General features: G+C 49.5%; 9 protein-coding genes across 9 annotated transcripts; 6 read left to right on the forward strand and 3 right to left on the reverse strand.

Moving 5' to 3' along the window:
* Positions 1-488: 488 nt before the first annotated feature.
* On the forward strand, positions 489-2,254 carry N7511_003287 (putative MFS sugar transporter; the record flags this gene model as incomplete). Its single annotated transcript, XM_057125712.1, has 5 exons — positions 489-526; positions 578-918; positions 985-1,222; positions 1,278-1,801; positions 1,866-2,254. The coding sequence occupies 5 exons, from the start codon at positions 489-491 to the stop codon at positions 2,252-2,254; spliced, it is 1,530 nt and encodes a 509-aa protein (XP_056987871.1).
* Positions 2,255-2,426: 172 nt separating this feature from the next.
* N7511_003288 (uncharacterized protein) lies at positions 2,427-4,292 on the reverse strand (the record flags this gene model as incomplete). The annotated part of the gene is made up of 7 exons (XM_057125713.1): positions 2,427-2,642; positions 2,699-3,009; positions 3,074-3,233; positions 3,281-3,382; positions 3,435-3,799; positions 3,847-4,070; positions 4,120-4,292. Coding segments are annotated over 7 exons (1,551 nt in total), but the record flags the coding sequence as incomplete, so codon positions are not given.
* Positions 4,293-4,881: 589 nt separating this feature from the next.
* On the forward strand, positions 4,882-6,259 carry N7511_003289 (TauD/TfdA family dioxygenase; the record flags this gene model as incomplete). Its single annotated transcript, XM_057125714.1, has 4 exons — positions 4,882-5,140; positions 5,191-5,677; positions 5,730-6,035; positions 6,103-6,259. The coding sequence occupies 4 exons, from the start codon at positions 4,882-4,884 to the stop codon at positions 6,257-6,259; spliced, it is 1,209 nt and encodes a 402-aa protein (XP_056987873.1).
* A 625-nt stretch (positions 6,260-6,884) lies between these two features.
* N7511_003290 (uncharacterized protein) lies at positions 6,885-8,550 on the forward strand (the record flags this gene model as incomplete). The annotated part of the gene is made up of 4 exons (XM_057125715.1): positions 6,885-7,230; positions 7,287-7,528; positions 7,587-7,858; positions 7,908-8,550. The coding sequence occupies 4 exons, from the start codon at positions 6,885-6,887 to the stop codon at positions 8,548-8,550; spliced, it is 1,503 nt and encodes a 500-aa protein (XP_056987874.1).
* Positions 8,551-9,040: 490 nt separating this feature from the next.
* Positions 9,041-9,652, forward strand: N7511_003291 (uncharacterized protein; the record flags this gene model as incomplete). Its single annotated transcript, XM_057125716.1, has 2 exons — positions 9,041-9,048; positions 9,259-9,652. 2 exons carry the CDS (start codon positions 9,041-9,043, stop codon positions 9,650-9,652), a joined length of 402 nt encoding a protein of 133 aa, XP_056987875.1.
* A 926-nt stretch (positions 9,653-10,578) lies between these two features.
* On the forward strand, positions 10,579-13,029 carry N7511_003292 (uncharacterized protein; the record flags this gene model as incomplete). The annotated part of the gene is made up of 3 exons (XM_057125717.1): positions 10,579-10,603; positions 10,703-10,940; positions 11,196-13,029. The coding sequence occupies 3 exons, from the start codon at positions 10,579-10,581 to the stop codon at positions 13,027-13,029; spliced, it is 2,097 nt and encodes a 698-aa protein (XP_056987876.1).
* A 922-nt stretch (positions 13,030-13,951) lies between these two features.
* N7511_003293 (uncharacterized protein) lies at positions 13,952-14,580 on the forward strand (the record flags this gene model as incomplete). Its single annotated transcript, XM_057125718.1, has 2 exons — positions 13,952-14,441; positions 14,513-14,580. 2 exons carry the CDS (start codon positions 13,952-13,954, stop codon positions 14,578-14,580), a joined length of 558 nt encoding a protein of 185 aa, XP_056987877.1.
* A 911-nt stretch (positions 14,581-15,491) lies between these two features.
* N7511_003294 (DUF3405 domain-containing protein) lies at positions 15,492-17,921 on the reverse strand (the record flags this gene model as incomplete). Its single annotated transcript, XM_057125719.1, has 1 exon — positions 15,492-17,921. One exon carries the CDS (start codon positions 17,919-17,921, stop codon positions 15,492-15,494), a length of 2,430 nt encoding a protein of 809 aa, XP_056987878.1.
* A 456-nt stretch (positions 17,922-18,377) lies between these two features.
* N7511_003295 (uncharacterized protein) lies at positions 18,378-22,043 on the reverse strand (the record flags this gene model as incomplete). The annotated part of the gene is made up of 12 exons (XM_057125720.1): positions 18,378-18,680; positions 18,728-18,793; positions 18,859-19,103; positions 19,176-19,339; positions 20,019-20,236; positions 20,295-20,681; positions 20,730-21,058; positions 21,105-21,218; positions 21,269-21,554; positions 21,604-21,643; positions 21,701-21,729; positions 21,801-22,043. 12 exons carry the CDS (start codon positions 22,041-22,043, stop codon positions 18,588-18,590), a joined length of 2,214 nt encoding a protein of 737 aa, XP_056987879.1. The 3' UTR covers positions 18,378-18,587.
* Between the last annotated feature and the right edge of the window lie 885 nt (positions 22,044-22,928).

The following is a 22,928-nucleotide window of genomic DNA, read 5'->3' on the forward strand; positions in this document are numbered from 1 at the left end:
CGAAAAATATCCTCGAACCCCAGATTAGCATTACCCCAGGTCTGTACTAGTTCATCTCGAGAGCTTCAAGCCAATCGAAAATGGATCAGGGCTGGAATACACTCTGCCATGTGCGGTTCGACTCCAGATACCCCACCACTCAGCGATCCTGGAGAACAGCTTCCCCGTTATCAAAAGCCCAAATGGCTCTTAGCGTGTCTGGGGTTGTGAATTCTGGGGATAGTCTGACTTGCGCCATGGCTTTTTCGTCTCACATGGACTGGGATGGTTTTGCCCCCCAATACCCTAAGCATTTCTTTTATATCTAGGCCCATTCCCTACCCCCCCCTAGACTTCCATATTGTTAGTTGCTTTCTCACTTCACTCGAGGGTCACGACTTACTAGGTACGACCGGAGTGTGGTGTTTTTCATTTGGTCTCAACTACATACCTCACCTCTATTCTTAATTTCATCCTATTCCTTCAGTGTCCTACCCACAACCGCCAGGATGGGTGTCTTAATGACCCGCAAGAGAGCCTTCAATTGGTTCGTACCGCGCCATTGATTTGATGAGCAAACATCTAACACAGGCTACAGGTACATCTCTCTCGTTGCTGCATCATGCATGGTGCTTTACGGTTACGATGCGTCTGTCTTCAACTCCGTCCAAGGATCCAAGAACTGGGTAGCATGGATGAACAATCCAAACGCAAACACAATTGGCTCTATTAATACAGCATACACGGTCGGCGCCATTTTCGGTGGTTTCTTCCTGGGCGGCCCCTGTGCCGATTTCTTGGGCCGCAAGGTTGGTATGGGAATTGGTTGTGGGCTGGTTATTATCGCCACATTCATGCAAACTTTCAGTCCTCGACACAACATTGCCCTCTTCCTGGCAGGTCGATGCATCATTGGTGTTGGTCAGGGTATCGCTTTAAGTGAGTATTTCTTTTTCTTCCATTCCTTGGTACGTTATGCATGAGCTAACGGCGAGCCCTTTCCAGCCGCTGGTCCTATCTACATTGGTGAACTGGCACCGTCCGAGATCCGTGGTAAGATCATGACCTTCTGGCAGATGTTCTACTCTGTTGGATCATTCCTCTGCTTCTGGATCAACTTCGGTTGCACCAAGCACACTGCTGCTCTGGGCGAGTGGGACTGGAAGCTGGTCGTTATTTTCCAGATCCTTGTTCCAGTGCTCATTCTCATTCTCCTTCCTACTATCCCTGGCAGTCCCCGTTGGTAAGTTTCAAGTGCAGATATTCTCTCATCAATTTCTAGTACTGATCATTCATAGGTACGTTAAACGAGGAAACCAGATCGACAAGGCTCGCGCCGCTCTCCAGAAGGTTCGTGATACTGAGGAAGAAGTCGAGCAAGAGCTTCTGGAGATTCGTGAGGCCATTGAATACGAGAAGGAAGCCATCTCTGGCAACTACTCCGCTCTCTGGAAGGACAAGTCTCTCCGCAAACGTATGGGCCTGGCATTGATCCTCAACGCCGGTCAACAAATTACCGGACAAGGCTCGCTCAACTCGTACTCCACCAAGATTTACCAGAAAGTGTTCACCAGCAGCAGCCAGATTGCTCTCATCAACGCATTGAACGCTACATTTGGAATTCTCTTTACTCTGAACGCTGTGTGGATTGTCGATCGATTTGGCCGAAAGTTCCTTCTGATTGTCGGTGGTATCGGCATGGGTCTTTGCATGATTATCGTCTCTGCTGTCGAAACCGAAACGCCTTCTCTTGCCAGTGGAGCTAAATCAGAACCTGTCGGTATATCGATTGTGTTCCTCCTATTCCTATTCATCTTCTTCTGTAAGTTGACCCCATCACTCGATCGCATCATTCCCAAAGAAACAATACTAAGACCTTCTCACAGACAAACCATCTTGGGGCGCAACTGTTTGGATTTGGACATCCGAAATCTTCTCGATGAACGTCCGCGCCCAAGCCGTCGGAATGGCTTCGCAGACCCAAAATGTCGCCAACGCCATCGTCCAGCAATTCTTCCCCATCTTCCTCGACAACGAAGGCTTCTTCGCCTTTTACATGTTCGCGGGAATCAACTTCCTCCTCGCCATCTTCGTCTTCTTCTTCATCCCGGAGACTAAGCAGGTTCCACTTGAGGAGATCGACACCTTGTTCGGTGGTGCTAACCACGTTGCTCAAGGCGAAGAGGTGCTGGCGCACCAAAAGGGACTCCAAACCAACAATGATGGAGGTGAGAAGCCTGGTTCTGTTACTGTTGAGCATGTTGGCTCGAGATAATTGTGTCTATACCACTTTATTGGTGTTTTGAAAAATTCATAACGATACTGGATTTGTTGGTCTATGCGGCTTACAGTGCGTAAGCCGTGCTTCTCAATATAATTATACTATGAAGTCTTCTAAGATATCGTATTGCTTAATTCTGAACTGGGCATGCAGCCCATGTCCTTACGATTTGATACCTTGATACTTGAGATCCGTCGCTAAGATCAACAATAACCGACTGAAGCTCATATCCGAAGATCCAGGGTAACAAAACAAAGCGAACAAGATAATAAATAATACCCAGCGCCAGAATAGCCAAGGAAACAACCGTCGACAGCCAGTAGGGGAGGCTGGTACTTCCCTTGCCATTCGGTGGTGGGACGAAAGGCATGACGAGGAGGAACTATAATTCGAGTTAATATGTGGCGTCCATTAATGAAAGATGAAACTGCTACTTACAATGTTTCCAATCATGTAGAAGGCAAGAACAGACCACGGAACAGTAAAAGTGGACTGTAAATTCTCATCTTTTGTCATTCGCAGTTTAATCAATCCAATGGTGACAGCAGTAAGAAGCAACACCGTCGGATAGGAATTCAGACTGACAACAAATTCAAATGCGTCTCCCGCTGGAGGACCACAGATGAAAAGAACCGTCATTCCTAAATGGATGAATAGCGCCCAGATTGGAGTTCGGAAGGGACGATTTTGCATGATGATATCTGGGAACGGCATAATGCCATCTTTGGCTAATTCTTGAATGACTCGCGCTATACTGAATATTAGCAAATACTCTACAGTGTCCATCTATGAGGTAGGGTTGGTGATACTCACGAACAGTGAATGCAACCCCGAGAAGATGGCCTACGGCCGAGATTGCAACTAATGCCGGGAGAGCTTTTGCGCCGGCCGTCTCGCCGAAAACGTTCTTGAAGAGCGATGCGGCAATTGTGAGTTCTGAATCTCGGAATTCTTCTCTTGATACGCCAGCAAACTGGAGTAGAGTTAGACATGCGAATAATGCTGCAAGGGGAGACCTACATAAGCAACGTTTGCTAGCACATAGAGAACAGTTATGCTGGCCATAGCTGTCGGCAAAGCAATCCGAAGAGTTCGTTGAGGATTCTTCACTTCAGAAAGAACCTATTCATCACATCAGCTAATTCTCTTGTCTCTGAAATGTAAATGGACGTACCATGTTCATATTATCGTATCCCTGAAACGAGAAGATCGCATCTAAAAGGGCCATCCCGATGTTATAGCCATTATTTGATGTTCCCTGGAACGATGTAGAGAGATCGAAATTATGCGGATTGGGAATATTCAGGTGCCCCCCGAGTGCTGCAAAGCCAGTGCAGACAATGAAAAAGAGGATGAATAACTTCACTGCGCTCATCGCATCCTGCAAGCCTCGACCAACGCGCGGAACAACGATATGAATTCCCACCGCAAAAGACACGGCGGCAACTGCTAGACCCCGAAGCTTCCATGTTGTTGATTCAACGCCCGTAGCTTTGAGGAGGTATGATGCGCAAGTTATGGCATTACCCGAGGATACCTCTTCGTTTTGTTAGAGGCATATGATAGATGAATCGAGGGATACTAACGGAGAAAAACACAGTAGAATAGATATGTGCATGTAACCAACAGTTTCGGCGAGAAGGATCGCTCCAGGTAGACCTTCATCCCCCCGGATCTAGGGATGATAGAGCCGAATTCCAGCATGACCATCGCCCCGCATGTTGAGATTACACCTGCTAGCACCCAAAGGATGAGGGACATCCCTGGGCTACCGCTCAGTCGGAATATAGAAGAAGGCGTGGAAAATATTCTGGTTGATGTCAGTAGCCGTAAAACAGCTTAGACGGCGCAAATAGTACCCAGCTCCAACTATTTTATTGACAATCAGCGAAACAGCGCCAAAGACGCCGATCTGGCGCCCTTGCAAGATATGCGACTCGTTCACTGGGGAGCTGGATTTGGGAGCATCTTCATCAGAAACATCGGTGATGGGTGCCTGAGTCGAATGACTCGGCTCCTGACTTTTAGCCATGTTGATGATATAGTACGAGAGGAAAGAATAATTTAGGCTCAGACGCTATTTCCGCGGTTTGTGTTGGCGCGTGGTGCGGACACCGCAGCTCATCATTGGGTGGAGATATGCAAGGGGTCTTAAGTGCGAACGCGGTTTTGCCAGTGTTGAGCATTTCCATGTACCTCTTCTTTATAAAGAAATCATCAAAGGTGAGCAACAAATGACTTTATTGCGAGCGTTTTGGCGTCCGTTTCAGCTTGGAAGAATACAGACATCTCCGTGGTTATATTGTGCTTTTCAGATGACATCTAGTATAGGAACAAACCTTGAGCTTTGGAAGAAAAATACTCTCTTCAATGGAGTTGATTTCTCTATAATTTAATATTGGAAATCAAAGAGTATGAGAATGTTGATTTTCTGATCTCAACGAAGCCCTAAGGAATCGAACTTCATCTCGCTCTTTGCGGGGTTGATGTCGTGACACATACTAACATGTCGCAATGAGTTGGCTGAGCTTATGAATCGTCGCTATTTAACGGAGAATTTCCCCCAAAGACTCACAGGTTCTCATATTCTCATTAACTACTCGTACATTGAGACATCCATCATGTCTGCTACTGAGACCATCACCAAGCCTGTCCAGCCGGATATTCAGTATCATCCAGAATACGAGAAATACAAAGAGCGTACACGTCGTCGCAAGGAGAATGAGAATCTACAGACCACCCTACCTGCTGGGTTCCCCCAGCAGCTCGTATCACCGCTAGTCTGGGAAGGCAAGGATGTCGAGAAGCGGGATGACTGGATCTATCAGTTGAACGATGATCAGTTGGATGAGATAGATACAGCGCTGAAGAGTTTCAAAGGTCGTATAACTATTGACTGATCATTATCAACACTGGGCTAATTAGACTAGCCCTCAACCTCCCTCTGGGGCATATCAACCAGTCAACCTTCGCTCTACCGAGCCTCCGACCCCTCCTGCGAGAACTGTCAAAGGAAATCCATAATGGCCGAGGATTCGTGGTTCTACGAGGCCTACGTATAGATGATTACTCCCGCGAAGACAATATCATCATCTACACCGGAGTATCCTCTCACATCGGAAGTATACGCGGGCGCCAACAGGATACCCGACTAGCCAATGGCACTTCGCCCGTGATATCGCATATCAAAGACTTAACCAGCACGACCGAGCGAGGACAGATTGGCGCGCCATCCAACACAGCCGACAAGCAAGTCTTCCACACCGATGCCGGGGATATCATATCCCTGCTATGTCTTAACCGAGCCGCGGAAGGAGGCGAGAGCTACCTGTCTAGTAGCTGGCACGTCTATAACATCCTGGCGAAAGAGCGACCGGATCTCATCCATACGCTGTCGCAAGACTGGCCAGTTGATGGGTAAGAACTCACAAAAGGAAAGAACATAATCCTGGCACACTAACAGTGCTAGTTTCAACAATCCGTCCAAGCCCTATACCCTCCGCCCTTTGCTGTATCACCAACCAGCCACGGCAAACACGCCAGAGCGCGTCCTGATCCAATACGCTCGCAGATACTTCACTGGCTTCCTGGCTCAGCCCCGATCCAAGGATATTCCTCCGATCTCAGAAGCTCAAGCCGAGGCACTCGATGCGATGCACTTCTTGGCCGAAGAGCACAGAGCTTCCCTCGATTTTCAGAAGGGGGATGTTCAGTATGTGAATAATCTGAGCATTTTCCATGCTCGCAATGGATTTAGAGATGAGCCCGGTCAAGAGTCAGTTGAAAATTCCGTATTCCTTCCACATTTGCTTGATGACACTACTAAGCGGTGATTTTATTAGACGCCATCTCTTGAGACTTTGGCTACGTGATCCCGAGCATGCATGGGAAACACCTGGGCAGCTTCAGCATCGCTGGGATACAGTTTTCAAGGATGTTGCGGAGGATGAGCAGACATTCCCATTGGAGCCCGCTATTCGCAAGAATATCGGGTCTTGAGCAATAGCTGATGGGTATAGGAGATATCGGATCAATATGGAATTCGCCAGTCTAGATTCTGTCCGTAGTATCTTCGGCTACATGTTTATTGGCTGTTTGTATCGTTATAATGTCCCATGTAGGTTTGTGCAAGCCACATCCTGCGTGGGGCAAACAGTATGCGGAATGACCATTCCGGGTTACCATTCCGCACTTTTTCACCTTCATTTAGTGCAAAGTAGTGCTTCAAATATATGAATTCAGATTGAAAATGTACCTTCAATGCCCCGCTTCGAAACTAGGGTCTCAGACTATATCAAGATTCACATCTGAACTTCAACAGTCAACATCTCCCCAGATATGATTGTGACAGGCTGCACTTTCCACCTTACACAGACATCGCAGCCAAGCCCTAGAAATTCTTGGCATCTACAGCGGAACTAAACCTCATCTTCAAAGGAACGCGGAACCAACGCCTAACACAGTGCGGGGGAAGATCAGCAATACCCCGGATTTCGTCGCCGTTCTACGGCATTTGAATTGCAGTCCCGAATGTACTTAAAGCTCTGTTTCCTCGTAATCGGCTTGATGTTTTGAGAGATATAGTATCCAGTTGGATCGCTTTCTACCATCTCCTGTATCCAACATGGACCCCGAAAAAGAATGCGATCATGAAACAGTCGAAGATGTCAAGTCACAGTCTTCAGTCCCAGAGTTGAGTCGCTCTGCAGAAAAGCGATTGCTGTGGAAACTTGATATTCACGTTGTTCCTATTCTCATGTTTCTTTTCTTGCTTGCTTTCCTTGATCGAATCAATATTGGCAATGCGCGGCTGCAGGGTTTAGAGAAGGATCTTGGTATGAAGGGTCATGATTATAATATTGCGCTTTTTATTTTCTTCATTCCCTATATCCTGTTTGAAGTTCCCAGCAATCTTGTCTTGAGAAAGGTGCCGCCGTCGTGGTGGTTGAGTGGGATTATGCTCTTGTGGGGTATGAACAGCCACGTCAAATGGAGCAAACGACATGCTGACCTCAATTGATCCCAGGCATTGTGACGGTCTGTCAGGGTTTAACAAAGAGTTTCGGTGGTCTTATCGCGTGTCGCTTTTTGTTGGGGTTGTTCGAAGCAGGGTTCATGCCAGGTGTGTCTGTTGTGGTTCCTCACTTGATCGTCGCTAATGTGACAGGTTGTGTCTATTTGATCGCCATGTATTACAAGCGTCATGAATTGCAGTGGCGATTGAATGTCTTCTTCAGCGCGAGCATTCTGGCTGGTGCAGTTAGTGGAGTATGGTTCTCCCCCCGTGTCATCGTGATGCGTTCAAAGCTGACCACAGTATCTGTAGCTTCTTGCCTATGCCATCGCCCAGATGGACGGTGTAGCTGGCTATAGCGGCTGGCGCTGGATCTTCATCATTGAAGGTTTAGTCACTGTCATTGCTGCCATTGCTGCCAAGTTTCTGATTGTGGACTGGCCTGAGAAGGCCTCGTTTTTGAACGATCAAGAACGAGCTCTGCTGCTTCGAAGACTATCAGAAGACCACGGAGAGGCTCAGATGAACCGCTTCGACAAGCCAGCCATCAAACGTACCTTCTCGGATCTCAAGTTGTATCTCGGGTCAGTCTTTCTGTTCTGTTCCAAGGTCAACCCATATTAACCTCTACAGCCCGATCATGTACTTTGGCATCGTGAACACCGGGTACGCTACATCTTTCTTCACGCCCACAATCCTCAAACAACTCGGCTGGACCTCCGTTCGCGCCCAAGTAATGAGCATCCCAATCTACCTCGTCGCAACAGTCATCGCACTCGTAACAGCCTTTGCCAGCGATCGACTGCGCCATCGATTTGCATTTACCCTGACAGGCTGCCTCATCGCCACCATCGGGTATGTCATTTTGATCTGCCAACAGTCGGTGCCCGTCGGTGCCCGATATTTCGCTCTCTACGCCATCACCGGCGGTGGATACATGACCCAGCCGATTCTCATGGGCTGGCTGAGCAACAATATGGCGGGGCATTATAAGCAGTCCATTGCGTCCGCTATGCAGATCGGATTTGGTAATTGTGGCGGTCTGGTGGCCAGTAATGTCTTTTTTGATTCGGAGGCTCCTACCTACGCTACTGGCTTTGGTGTTAGTTTGGGGATGGTCTGGATCTGTGGGTTCGCGTGTGTCATTTTCTTTACTTATTTACATCGTGAGAATCGGTTGCGTGAGCAGGGCAAGAGGGATTATCGGTATCAGTGGCCGCGGGAGGAACTGGAGAATCTTGGAGATGATCATCCTGGTTTCCGGTTTACTTACTGAGGTAGGCTGCAATCGAGAATACTATTCCGTCTTCCCGTGGTGCATGGGAGTAGTTGTAATCACTCTGTCGATATCTACATTAGGGCTTCTACTTTGCTTCTATCCCCACTTTTATATGATCTATTTGATCTGCCTAAAATACTCAAAAATGGGTTGAAAAACGCCAACAGGAGAGACTAAGAAGACAAACGGTGCCCAACAGAGTACACTTACTTTTTCTCGCTATTGTCCGATTGTCCAGAGGCAGAATGACTTGTAGACCTCTAGATCCCGCTCTTCCCATCACATGGAGTAGTCAAGTTTGGAACCATTTGACTTTTTGTGGCGTCGACGAATGAGAGCAACCAGCAAGGTGACAGTCGGGCACTCGCCCATTCTATTTGACCGGCCAGCGGATTTCCCTGGGCCAATTCTCGCATGCTTCCCTCCTCCGTGGAACAGGTTTATGCCAAGCCCCGCCCTACAGTAGGATCGGCATCTTCATGCCGACATGACGTAGTCGTCTTGAAGTCTCAACTGCTGACACATATGGGCGAGAATGCCCACCGGAGGGTGTGTGTCGATCAGTTTAAACTCATTCGCATTTCATCGGGGAACATCCTTGTCCCAGAAGAGGAGGTGGAGCGACTCATGCAGCGCAAACTCCCTGGGCAACGCCAGCTCCAATCAAAGAAAGAGCTCGACCCCCCACAGGTCCCGCGGAAATAGTATCAAGAGAGACTCAAGAGCAGCCAATTATTCCGACTTGACCCTCTCTCCTATCTCTACCTCAGATCTCCTTCACTATGGCGAGATCACCCAAGAAACAGTCTCATTCTCTGCCCTCAGAGCCCTGGAAGGTCGACGAGCCTTTCGGTCCTCCTCCGATCCAAATCCAACGCTCGGTCTCGGGGGTATCCAGCGACTCCGAAATACGCTCTCCAAGATCTCCCCTTCGGCTCTCGCCGAGAAAGAACTCCTCCGCAAGAAGAACCAATACAAAATTCCTCTGACTGAACGCAATGTCGACACACTCGTCACAGCACAAGAGTGCAATGAAGCCTACAAACCTCGTCACTCACCCGAGATCCAAGTCACCGAGTGGCTCGAGCGAGTATCATGAGTGTCGCCAACCTAGACATCACATACCAGATGAATGAGAATGCGAATGCGAATGAATGCGAATGAACGAGAATGAACATCAGAATGCGACTTGACTTCGATTTCAACTATGGGAATGGGAATGGGAATGCGACTGCGCCAGAACTACAGTGCTTCATCCTGCGATACAAGATCCGCTAGACTTCTTCTCGACGTTTCCATCCGATCACCTCCACACGCATCCCCCGCACTCCAGAGCCCAATCTAACTCGAAAGTCAATGCCTGGCGGCTCGGGACCCAACCCGCAGGGATCTTGGCCTTCTTGGCCTTCTTGGCTTGGCCTTATGGGGTAAATCATCGACTTTCCCCCTTGGGTCCTGTCTTTCGGGCTTTGCTTGGCGTTCACGTCATGACATGGATGGAGTATGTATGCCGAGAGGAGGCGTTGTTATGTTTGAGATACTATGATGTTATTATGTGGATTAGAATCAGCAAAAACTGACAGGTTTCAGTTTAATAATGTTAATATTTTGAGACTCATCATCTTTCATGTCCTGGAATGGAGGTATGAGACCAGAGAGGAGTCAATGAGTATGGGCTAGTCGCAGGTTCAACCCTTGGCCTATATCATTCTCCTCGGCATAAGGTTCCTTGACACGAGATTTGGGGATTAGACGCTCAAACAGGAGTGCGCTCCTCACCGTGGTGCTGGACTGCTTGGTATACTTCCTTGCAATGGTACCTTGCAATAGCCCCCAAAGACATAGACTGTGTCAAAGTATCAGACTAGTATTGTAGTATTGTAGTATTGTAGTATCGTAGAACTGCCATCCAACCTCTACAAATAACGACTCGACGCCGAGCCAAAAGAGACGAAGTGGATAGGGGCGGGGTAACTTGACAATTCCAACAAACATCGAACAGAACAACAGAACAAGTCCAACAAAATGGCAAAGAAGGTCGCGATAATCGGTGAGCTTAGCATTCCCAAATAGTCCTACCACACTATACCATTCCATTCCATACTCAAATCTCAATCTATGAAACTGCCTCACTAACGTCAACCCACAGGCGCCGGCCCCTCGGGTCTAGTCACGGCCAAAACCCTCCTAAGGAATTTTCCAGAGGGGAAATTCTCTCTTGTCATCTTTGACGCCCGACATGAAATAGGCGGTCTGTGGCCGGCTGGTTCTCCAGCGTCGGATACATCGACCAGGACGGATGGTGATGGCACGCCTGGGACATTAGACCCGCGCATGCGGACGAATCTTAGTCGGTTTACTGTTGCATTTTCGGATCTTGCTTGGGGGTATGTATTCCCTGGACGGGATTTGCCGTTGTTTCCTCAAGCTGGTCAGGTGGGTCGGTATTTGGCTTGTTATGCTGAGCAGTATATTCCAAGGGACGTGTATAGGCTGGGCTGTAGGGTTGTCAAGACGGAGAGGAGGATTGGGGGTGGGGATGGTTCGAGGTGGACTGTTCACTGGGTGAAGGAGAGGTTGGTGGTACTCTAAAGGGTGGTTTCCAAGGTCATGGAGTGAATGCTGACTGGAGTATGATCTAGTACGCATGGAGATCAAACAGAACCCAATCAGCCGGACGGTAAAGTCTTCTCGGAGGATTTCGACCAACTGGTCATGTCTGCAGGCTTCTTTGCCCAGCAGTATATCCCAGCTATACCAGGTCTGGACACTTTCCCGGGACAGATCATACACAGCTCAACCCTTCACCGTGAGCGAGACAATCTGAAAGATATCACCACCAAAGGTCAAATTGTCATCATTGGCGGCAGCATGTCAGGTGTGGAAGCCGCATCAGCCATAGCCCTCCACCAATCATCCGGATCTCTTTCAAGCGATACAATACTTCCCTCCCCGTTCAAAGTTCACCACATTCATTCAAGACCGTTTTGGGCTCTCCCGACCTATCTTCCTCAAGAATCTGACGAGATGCCTTCTTTCCTACCTTTGGATCTGGCAATGTACGATCTAGCTCGTCGACCACCCGGCCCAATAGAATACATGCTGGGCCCGATCTCAGAGGAAAAGGCACTCAAGACCAATGATTATTTCCAATCTTTGCTTGGAAGCAGCTATGCGAAGTATGGTCATATGCATTCTGACAAGGAGAGTGGTCAGAAAGTTCAACCACCCTGGGTGGCTATTGGAAATGATTACGCGGAGTTTGTACGAGCGGGGACAATAAAGGCAGCCATGGGCCGGGTGATTTCTGTGCAGTCGAATTGCGATACGAAACTCGCTTTGGTTGAATACAGACATGCAAATGGGGAGTCTGTCATGATTGATGATGTGGCGGGTATTGTCATGGCTACGGGGTTCATGCCTCATAGATCTCTGTCTCTGTTGCCCGACGATGTCCTGTCTACGCTGGAATACTCGACCGAAGATGCGTTCTCGCCGTTGATTCTCGATCAAGGCGGTACTGTCCGCTCTGAAATGCCTGACATTGGATTTGTGGGATTCTATCGAGGTCCTTATTGGGGTGTTATGGAGATGCAAGCGAGATATCTTGGGAAACTGTGGTCTGGGCAAGATGAGACTGTCGTTTGCTTAACGGATAATCAGAGGGACGGACTTCGGACTCTCAGATCTGCCGATCCACTTCTTGCTCGTGGTCAATTTCCTATGGTGGACTATGTCGGATTGATGGAATCTTTTGCTAGGGACCTTGGGATTGACCGCTCCGTATTATCAGGGGACAGTCGGTCTGGACCTGTTGTTCCTGCTCGATATCTATATGGCAAGTCCAACCACGAAGACCTCGATTTTTCGGACAGGGAGGCGCAAAAAACATTGGAGGATTTACGGGACAGCTTGATCCATGGTCATGATGCAGCACAAAAGGCAGCCGCATCAGCGATTTTCCGCGCTTTGCAGGGGTCTTGGAAATCTACCAAAAACGCCTCGGGTTCAAGTGCTCCAAGTGATGAGAATGTGACTGGTGATCTAACGTTCTATCCGCGATACCCAACCAGTCCTGCATATGATAGAGAATATCTCTGCGAGGATTCCCCCATTGGACAATCCTCGCAAGAAAGAAATCGATTCATCATGCGCTTGGCAGAGACATGCTCTGATATGGCTACTTCTCGAATTGAAGTTTGGTCCGTGGAACTGGCAGACCAACTATCAGCTGGTGTGCTTGTCCAAACTTGGGAGCTGGAGCCTCTAGGGCGAGATTTAGGAGGGGAAAGTGCTGTGCCGGGGGAATATGTGATTGCCGCCAAGAGTTTTGGGTTGAGGTCTGGAACAAGGTGCTTGTATACCTTCCATTTCAAGGGAGTCTCGATTTCATCTTGGGGTTGTGTTGAATCTGAGAGTGGTGTGGGAGAAGGTGATCAATCCAGATCACAGGTTGTGTATAAAAGGTGTGCATAAGTGACGACCTTGTGATCTTTTAGTACATGTTTGTTTTTTTTCGGCCCGTGTGGGCTGAGAAGTGCAGAAAGCAGTTCGGATGGAGATTGCCGACGAACTAGTATTAGTCAATTAGCAACGGAGTCTTCGCATATAGTACTGTCTACATCGAGGCCTGGAGATTTAAGGCCTCGCTACGGACTTGGTTCTAGACCGACACCGGATGTAACAGTAACTCCCGAGGAGAAAAGCAATCTAGACAAATCCTTCTAGATCGATGATCTCTTCAAATGCACGATACTCATATGGCCGAGTTCCCGATTCCTCACCAGACTAGGCCTTGATGGGCTTCATGGCTTTACGGAGTTAGGCCCTCCCTCATCTCCCCGTAGACAACCCGCAATCCGATGACGATTCCCTTGGTAAGCCCCCAACAAAACAGTCGACTCCAGATGAGAAAGGAAGAGAAAACAACGGACAATGCTCGGCTTCGCCCGAGGTGGCGGGAACCCGGCATAACCGAGTCCCAACCCATGGATCACCACGCCGGAATAGGAGCATAACTGACAGTTTTCGTGGCTGTGGCCAAGGAATTCACTTCCAGCCAGTCAATGGAGTCAGGTTGCTCATGTTTGGTCTGGGGTAGGGCTTAGATCGGGTGTGGCTCGTACCTTGTGCTTCGGCCGAAACTATTCTACGGTCGATTCCCGGCTGTGGCTGAAGGTTCTGCATAGTCCCTGCATGTATATAAGGGGAGCTTTTAGGTACCGATGCAGCTGGTGCGATATTGTGATTCAGACCAAAAGTGTGTGAGTTAGGGTTAGCGTTGGACATCGGGCCATACAGTACATTATATCCCTATACTCGCCACAACCTCTTCCACGATTGAACATCAGTTACCTATCCTTTGACTCTGATCCGACTTGCATATACTCGAAACTCAATGTCCCGATCCCAAACCAAAGACCAACCAGCACCCCTCGACCCAATCTCCGAATGGCGCGCCTGGCAAGCCCTCAGCATAATTTACACAGTCCTGCTAAACCGCCAAATCCAGCGCCGCTGGCTCCTCGAACAACAATGCATGGCCGACTGTCCCATCACCCAGCGTTTCCGACCACTTCTCTTCCTCGAGCCCATTCCAACCTTGCACAGGCCAGTCCCCGGCCCCATCACCACCCCATCATCCAAATGCATTTCACCCAAATGCAACCCCAACCAAGCCTACAACCCCTACAACGCAGCAACCCTAGCCATCCTCCGCGAAAAAGTTCACCTTCTCCGCGCACGAGTGGAAAAGGGAAAAGAGTTGGCCTCTGAGATCGAACGCCGCATGGTTTCTCCTCGCATTAGGTTCCCGACACATTTCTGCTATACGTGTGTTGGGGACGAGGGTGTCGAGGTTCTCTTGACGAAATGTGGTCATCGCGTTTGTAGGACTTGTCTTGAGTTTGGGATTGAGGGTGGGGTTTATGAATGTTCGATTTGCTTTTTGCCTGCTGAGTTTGTGGCGAGGTCTCCGCTTGGGCCGTTGAGGTCTTGTTCGGAGGAGGTTTCAGCTACTGTTTCTAATGGGGTCGGGAGTGTTGTCAGGAGGGAAAAGGATTCGAGGAGGCTGAAGAGTGCTAGTGGGGTTGGTTGTTTGGGTTCTTCTTCTTCTTCTTCTGGGGGTGATCATGGTGATTGTGGTAATGGTGGGAAGTATAAGAGTGGGCACAGTGTGAGGTTTTCGTGTCCGAATGTATAGTCGGGGTGATTCTTGGGAAAGTCGATCTGCTTTATGGATGACTTGCATTTGATTTCTATTCTGTATGCATTGCTGTTTGGGTATGGTGTTTTGTTCTGGGTTCCTGCATTGCATGTTATGTCGCACTGGATCTATTCAACTACAGGCTAGCTAGCGACATCTATCATTTCTCATTTCTTGGGAGATTTAATACGAAACTCAAAGAAACCGAATCCAAAAATATGAATTATGTGCATAGGATCATCCAATGTATAACCAAAAATCAAGTCCATGTAGTAGGATGTCCATCAACCAGTCCAGTCCCATCCTTTCCATCTAACGTTAACCAAAAGAAACCATGAAAAAAAAAACAAAAACAAAACAAAACGAACCCACATCCCCCAAAATACTAGTGATAGAGCTAGCAGGGATGAGATGGATCGCAATCTAGAGAAACGCTCTAATTGCAAGTACCGGAAGACAACAGCAACAGCAAGTGAACAACGTAGAGTATCAACCGAAAATCGAATCGAATCCCAAATCGGAATGTATCCTGAGCCATAACTTATAGGCCCGTATCACCACAACGAGAACGCCTTTTTCGCACCAAAGGGGGACATAACAAGAGATCAAAACGTGGCAGACGACGTGTCGCTGTGGGGAATGGGTGTTGGGGCATTATACAAGTGAGAGTAGGGTATTATGAAACCACACGAAACTTGGAGTGGGAATAACGAGGGGAAGATGACAACCAGAATCATCGGTCCTCGGCATGCTCCCCGTCATCAATGATCATATTTACTTGTTTGACTGGGTGCAATAGCATAGGGGGGAGACACATCCGTCCCTCGCCTGCGAGCTCCTGCTGCTCTCCACCGTCATTGTCAACGCGCAGTCCAAGCCAGCGGCGCCAGAGGTTTGGAGAGAATCCGGCCGAGTAGAACCATGTCGTGCCGCGGAAGTTGTGTTCGCGGTCGCCGAAGATGGAAGTGCGAGCACCGCCCGAAGCACCGTTCCGGCCGGCGTTGAACACAGACTCGAGGTAACGTGTTGGCCAGCGGCGGTCGACGTATACAGCGTGCGGGACAAATACAGCCTTGAAGCCGTGGTGAAGGGCTGTGGTGGCAGGCCACATTTCTGAGAACATGCTGTGGCGCTTAAGAGAACATTCGCGGTGCATAGTTGTGAGAAGTTTGCGAGAGATACGCGAGGCGGTAATGATAGCCGTGCGACGGGGTGGCATGCCATTCTCACGGTTGTAGCCTGTTACATCGTCGCGCAGGATCCAGGTCGTGCCCTCGGGATCGTAAAGGGGGTTGAAGACAACTAGGTCTGCATCTTCGCCGACACCCCATTGGTATTGATCTTTGTCCATGCTTGTAGGCGGAATGCCCTCGCCTTCGACTTCGAAGATGTCTCGTTCGTCGGGACGTTCAGGGCCCCAAATGGACCTGTCACCTGACTGGTGCAGAGGACTGCCCTTGTCGTTCCCTTCTTTCAAAGCACTCCACATGTTGTTCTTTGAGTTGGTACCGATTTCAGTTTGAACACGGACCATTTGGCGGAAATCGTCCCATGAGCCGTGTACGGAGGGGACATAGAAGCGAGAATTGCGCTCCCAGAGACCCTTGCGGGGCTGCTTCTTAGCCCATTCACCAACCTTATCAAAGAGGTGGTACCAATGGCCAGTGTAGCGAGCGTCCATCTCCCAGTTCCAGAAGTAGTCATACTCTGGGTGTTGGAAGGCAAAGTATTGCATGGGCATGTACGTGCTGCGGTAGACACCGTGAATCGGCAAACCGCGCATATTAGTTTCTTCTAAACCAGGGTACATGAGTGCCATCTGGGGCTCTGTCCAGAGAGTTCCCATACCACGGAACTCCTCAGGCAAGGAGTCACGCAGCACACGCTGGTAAGTCTCATCGTCCGACCAGATCTGCAGGTTGGTGTCCTTGACATGAATCAGGAAATGCACGGTATACTCGCCACCAGAGTTGAGCGAGAGCTCCGAGATCACAGAGCGCAAGTACATAATGTCCTCAGTAGAGTAATCAAAGTCATGCCAAGTGCGAATGACCACCGCAGTGCGCGGCAACTTCTCAGCTCCAATCTTGGGCGGTTCCGTGCGAGAATCCTCTTCAGGCTCGGGTATATTCACCTTAGGGACGCCTATCGGCATAGAGACGAAGCGCTCGAGACGCGGCTCTGGTAGTTCATTGAATCGGTGGCGGTTTACTGCGTGGCAGCGGTTCTGCGCACCAGCCCAATCCACTGGCCGGAAGTCAACTGGGGGGATGTCTTCCCACACACGCTCAGCGCCATCACGATGACCTTCCAATCCGGCTCCAGAGCCACCCTTCTTGAATCCGTATCCAAATCCATAAGGCCCCAGGCGACCAAATCGGTCAAAGCACATATCATCTCGAATACCCAACATCGTATTCGAGCCCATGACCGGCTCCGGGAAGCCTTTTGGAATACCGGGGTAGCTCTGTACAGACGGGACCCGTAGTGTGTTTTCCTTGTCAAGGAAACATTCCCGCTTCTCGCCATATTTCTGCACGTATTCCGGCGAATGGTAGTCGGGGTAAGGGTTGAACGCAGAGCTCTGCATGCTAGGTGTCAGATCTCTTTTGTTCACCTTGTTGGCATTCTCTTCCTGCTGCTCGTTGCCCTGGTCCACCCGCAAGGCCAGCTCCTCGGACCCATCGCCAGGGTACTCAGGAACGTTGTCCTTGCGAGAAACCAGAGACGCCAGCCCACCCTCGTATCGAGACAGGAAAGGGAAGCTCTCCCATGGTGGCGGCTTTGCGGCCACAACCTTGGGCAGCTCTACTGCAACTTGTGACACGGAGGCCGAGAGGGTGAAACGGAACAGGGTGAGGATAAAGAGGACGAGCGCAGCGAAGAGAGCTAGGCAGAGCCATCGCATGATGCGCTGGGGCACGCGAAAGCCCACGCCTGCTTGGGCGCGGCGGAGACCTGCGCCGGTCACGACGGGCGGCGGGTACGAGCCTGCGACATTGGCGTCGTCATCTATCGATTCGTCGTCGGAGTCATCGCTGGGATGGTGATGGTATGTATGGCGGCCGAGGGTGGGTTGCTTTTCAATATCTGCATCTTGTCGGGTAGTATAGGGTGATGGGGCCTTGTAGGCTGCGGAGTGCCTCCTCGCCTGGACGGTCATGATGCCAAACAGGATGTCAACATTGAAGTGTGGGGGTCAGACAAAGTGCACCACTCAATTAGCCAGGGATGGCTGCAGACAATTATACAGTTTGAGAAGGAGAAGAGCATAAATCAGGGGGATGCTGAAGGGAAAGGAGGATGCACGCGATGAGGCGTGTGTTGGCGGGCTTGTTGGCGATCGTCGGCCAGGCAATCGGTTTAGTGTGCAACCCCGTCCAAGTCCCACGATGTGACGATGTCAGTGGAGCACACTTTCTTCCCAGGTTTATAGTCCTACCGTCGAGTGCAAATGCTCAAATATCACCGTACGCTTCAGGCAATCCCTGAACAATGCCAATGTTGGATTTTCCGCATGCAGAATGCCAAGCGCTACGCATATGAAACGGTTTCTAAAAATGGAGAACTAATTTGCCATTGCCTCGAGAGATTCGAATTTACCGTACTTGTACAGGACCTCTGGACCCCCAAGTAAAAACAGAGAGCAATTTTTGGAAAAACAAATGAGGCTAATAGCATAGGAGGAAAAAGGCCTTTGAAGAGAACAAGCCAGCAGAACACCCCCTACGAAGAACGTCATGGCCTCGCAAAGAACTCCCCATTGTCATCATCATTTGCAGATTTCAGTCTTCCTCGCTACATCCCCGATTCTCATTCGCATTATAGCTTAATCACGTCCGGACTTGCGGAGCGCATCGGCGAGCCATTCGAGACCCTCGTACAGACCGTCACCAGTAGTAGCGCAAGTAGATTGGATGAACTAGACAGGTTAGCAGTCGCCAGGACCAAAGGGATGGAATCACGTACCCAGGAGCGGCGGGTAAGGCTCTGGAGTCCAAGCTGCTGCGTAATCTCGGCGGGGCTCATGGCGTTCTAAAATTCCGAAAAATCAGTCTCACAAATCCAACGGGAATCGAGAATCAATCGGGGGTGCTCACGGGCAGATCCTGCTTGTTGGCAAAGACCAAGAGGAGAGCGTCGCGGAGCTCGTCCTCGTTCAACATGCGCTGCAACTCCTCACGGGCCTCGACAATACGATCGCGATCGTTGCTGTCAACAACGAAGATGATGCCCTGGGTGTTTTGGAAATAGTGGCGCCACAAAGGACGGATCTTATCCTGACCACCGACATCCCACACGGTGAACTGGATGTTCTTGTATTCAACGGTCTCGACGTTGAAGCCTGCACCAGATCAGTTTCCAAGGTCGGGGGTGTATTGGCGAACCCAGCGCGCGGGTTGAGGGACGGACTGACCGATTGTGGGAATGGTGGTGACGATTTCACCGAGCTTGAGCTTGTACAGAATGGTGGTCTTACCGGCGGCATCAAGACCGACCATTAGGATACGCATTTCCTTGCGACCCCATAGTCTGTCGAACAGCCGCGAGAAAGTGATACCCATATTTGTGGAAGGAGATCTGGGGTTGGTCAGATATCAAGGGATATGGTTGAAAGGGAAAAGCGGAGGGGTTGGAAAACGTGTTGTGGACTTGTCGGTCAGAGGGTCAGGGGGGGGAAGAGAGCGGGCACGAGCCACCCAGGCAACTTACCGGCAGAAAAGATATAAAAAGGAAAGATATGGGAAGATATGGAGAAGAGATAGGGGGGGAAAAAGAAGAGGGACTCCAAGTGAACGAACTACGCAGAGACTAAGGGGGAATTGTGTTTTTTGGTTTACAAAATACGCGGGAGGGCTTTGTCACCCAATCTGACTGGAGGGGGGGGGAAGAGAGAGCACGTTATAGTATGGTAGTATATGAAAAGTGAGCATCAGACAATATCACTGCCTATGCATACAGTGTCAGATGCTATTCTTCTGCCTATTTAACCCATACGAAAAGGTTCAATAGGTCAAATACAGGGGTGTATTTGCGTATCAAAAAGGACACCGTGTTGGCCCGTAATCAAAACAGGCTCCAAGGCCGAGACTTCACCGTCTGGGCAGAAAGAGCCCTGGTTCCAGCCTACGCCACGCGTCATAGTGTCTATCCTCATCTGGCCGTCCCCATCATTCTTTGGCGTGTGTTCCGGAAGAAGGTCTTTGCCATGGAGCGATAAATGGTCCTGCCTTCCACCGTATCGCTGGCATATCCAAACACGGTCAAGAGCAGAATGGACACAACAAAGATCACCGCAAAACTCGCCCAATACTCCGTCTTAGTGTATCCACCCTTCACGCCCACGAGTTCCGTCGAGAAATACGCACTCATCAGGCTGACAGGGAGGAACAGAATGGTTGCTTTCGCCAGCAGGATGGTGATTCGGGTCAATTTCTCCACGGCCTGCGAGTCTTTGAGGGCAATCAAATTGAAGTTCTGTGGAGTCAGCGATGGCCCACAAGTGGACATCTGAGATACGGGGAAGAACACTCACCAGGAACGTCATGGACTCTTTTTCATTGAGACAGCTCTCAATCTCGCTCAGACAATACAGATTAATCCGATCCACCAAACGTTCGAACCGTGCCACCGCCGTGGAGCTTAATTGCACTCCCACCGATTTGTCGGTGGTCATGGGGTTGCTCACAACACTGGACTGGCGCAACTCGGAAAACTCCATATCACCAAAGGTGGCACCATGCGGGATTGCAGCCGGGTGGGAGGCGCGAGCTTCGTCGCGGAGCATACGTTGTCGCTGCAACAGTCGTCGCATGATGAGCTCGTAACTCTGGTATAATCGTTTGAGAACTGCGAGCCGCCGACCTAACCAATGCAGCTCGTTCACTAGGTCCACGATTGGGCGTTCAAGCATCTGACCTCTCTGCGCGGAGTTAGCCACAGCCGAAGTTGTCTAACATCGGCGACCTACCAATTCCTCAAGCGCAACGCCGTATTTGTGCTCCCGCTTCGCAACCAACCCATAACTCGATACCCAATCGTCGAATATATAATAGAAGAGTAGACTTGGGCCATCCTCTTGCTTGATATTGGCTTGGTCGGGTCCAAAGTCTTTGAAATTCCGTACGCGAATTGTGACTAGTGACTCGCTTTCTGACATGGCAGAATGCTCTTTTGAAACACCTGAAAAGATATACCGCACGTTTCGGCGCACGATTCCAACAACTGGTAGGGTTTTTTCTATCGACGGCATCACTTCCGATCTCGGGAACGGATTTTCTTGTATCGAAATAATTGTGCCTGGGCAAGTCAGCGTCTGCTCTTCACCCTATATCCAAGCACATACCATCATCGCATTGAATCAACCAAGTCCAAAGCCGCTTCCCCTCCGGAAGACCGTCACCATTCGGCATTGGAACGTTGGGAACCACAAATAACGTGTTATACCCGATACAAGTGTCTAACCTGTTTAGCATCATACCGCTCGATCCATATGGGAAGTGGACTCACATCGTGGACCGTGATCAACAGATGAAAAATGCCAGATCTGGTCCGTAACTTGTGAGAAGGTCAATTTTGGAATTGATGCAGATTCATGCGCTCGATCGTGGTCCGAGATATGCTTGAGTGCATTCTCAGGATCATCGACCTCGGGTATTGAAGGCACGGCATCCCGCGACTGTGAGAATCTCTTCTTTGGTGTTGCAGTTGTTGGTTGCGGTGGTTTAGGTCGCACTGGCTCTGTACACATCATCCCCTGTAATCTTTCTGATACTCCATAGTGTGTCGTAATGGCCTGAAGGGTTTCAGTCAGTACAATAGATTATTGCCATTCATTCTCATACCTTAATTGTTTCCTTCTGTTCCTCCGGTGCCCAGATATTACTAAAGCAGTCAGTATTGACAGCCCTCGTATCCGGGAAAGCAAACGCTGGCTCTTACATCCACCGAGTACCAAAACACTTGGCTCTCTATCAAGAACATATCAGTCTTTGTTCAGGTAACGGTAACCCTCGGGTTGACCGGTATTATTGAGACACACTGGCTTGCCAAGTAATAATTTGATTTCTTCGGAGTTCAAATCACTCGCACTCCACGCATCCTCGTTTCCAAAATCCAGCACGAAATTCGCGGTTAGTGGATCTTTTAGTCGGTGCATAGCAGTTACAAACTGGATCTTGTCGTCAATGTCTTTGAATTTGTCTGCTAGTGGACCCCCGCCATCTAGACTGGAGTAGTAGTTCAGGGGTCCGGTAGGATCGCGCGAATATACTGTTTCGGTCATTATGGCGGAGAGAGCAGTATTCAAACGCTGCAAGAAACATGAAAACTCGATGGTGTTAAGAGAACAGAGGGAAGTCCAGTAATCAATATTTAGACAGCTCGTATTGAGTCACGGGGTGCGTTAGACTGTAGATTGCTCTCAGGAGTCAGGCAGCCGTCCCGTGGTCAGAAGGTAGACTGTACATGTACTTGACCGGTGAAATCACAAATTGAATATGAAACAGGAAAAGAAGAAGAATATCAGTTCGCATTCATGCAATGGGGACGGGATTTGCAGAGTCTTAAAACAGTCATCTGAGGCTGACGGTCACACTTAAGCGCCGCGATCATCTGCCCCCCTCATTCTGTCCATGTCGTTTCACCTGGGAATCCTCCCGGTTCTACCTATGTCCTGTGCTAGATGGCTTTGTATTTTGCCTCGTTCATCCGCTTTATTGGAGCTTGACTGTTGAAATGTCAGATGAGCGGTCATCTAGGGTTTCTGTGTTTAATCTGGATATATATTGCGTGCATGCGGTATGCACAGGTCAGATGGTTTGCATGATGGGATCGAGGATCTGCATACATCTACTACACAGTATCCTTCAACCCGAGGTCATTTCTATATGATATCATTCAGCGCAAGGGCTGTCAGTTTGTTGTTGTTGTGGTGGTGGTTGTTTGGATTAACCTATGACTTTGGTACGACCTAGATCTTGGGCCCGGCGCTTATCATTCCCTCCACATAACTTTGTGCTAAGAAAATGTATGCATAAGTAAGCCTGAACCTAAAATATACATATCTAGATCTTATAATCTGAATAAGTTTCGATATGAATGGTGATTTGGAGCCAGAGTTGGAACTTGCACGCATCACTCGGAACGCGGGGCGGTCCGCTGCGGCTCT

Source organism: Penicillium nucicola (assembly GCF_028828085.1).
Source record: "Penicillium nucicola strain IBT 29836 chromosome Unknown utg000002l, whole genome shotgun sequence".
Classification (NCBI taxonomy): domain Eukaryota; kingdom Fungi; phylum Ascomycota; class Eurotiomycetes; order Eurotiales; family Aspergillaceae; genus Penicillium; species Penicillium nucicola.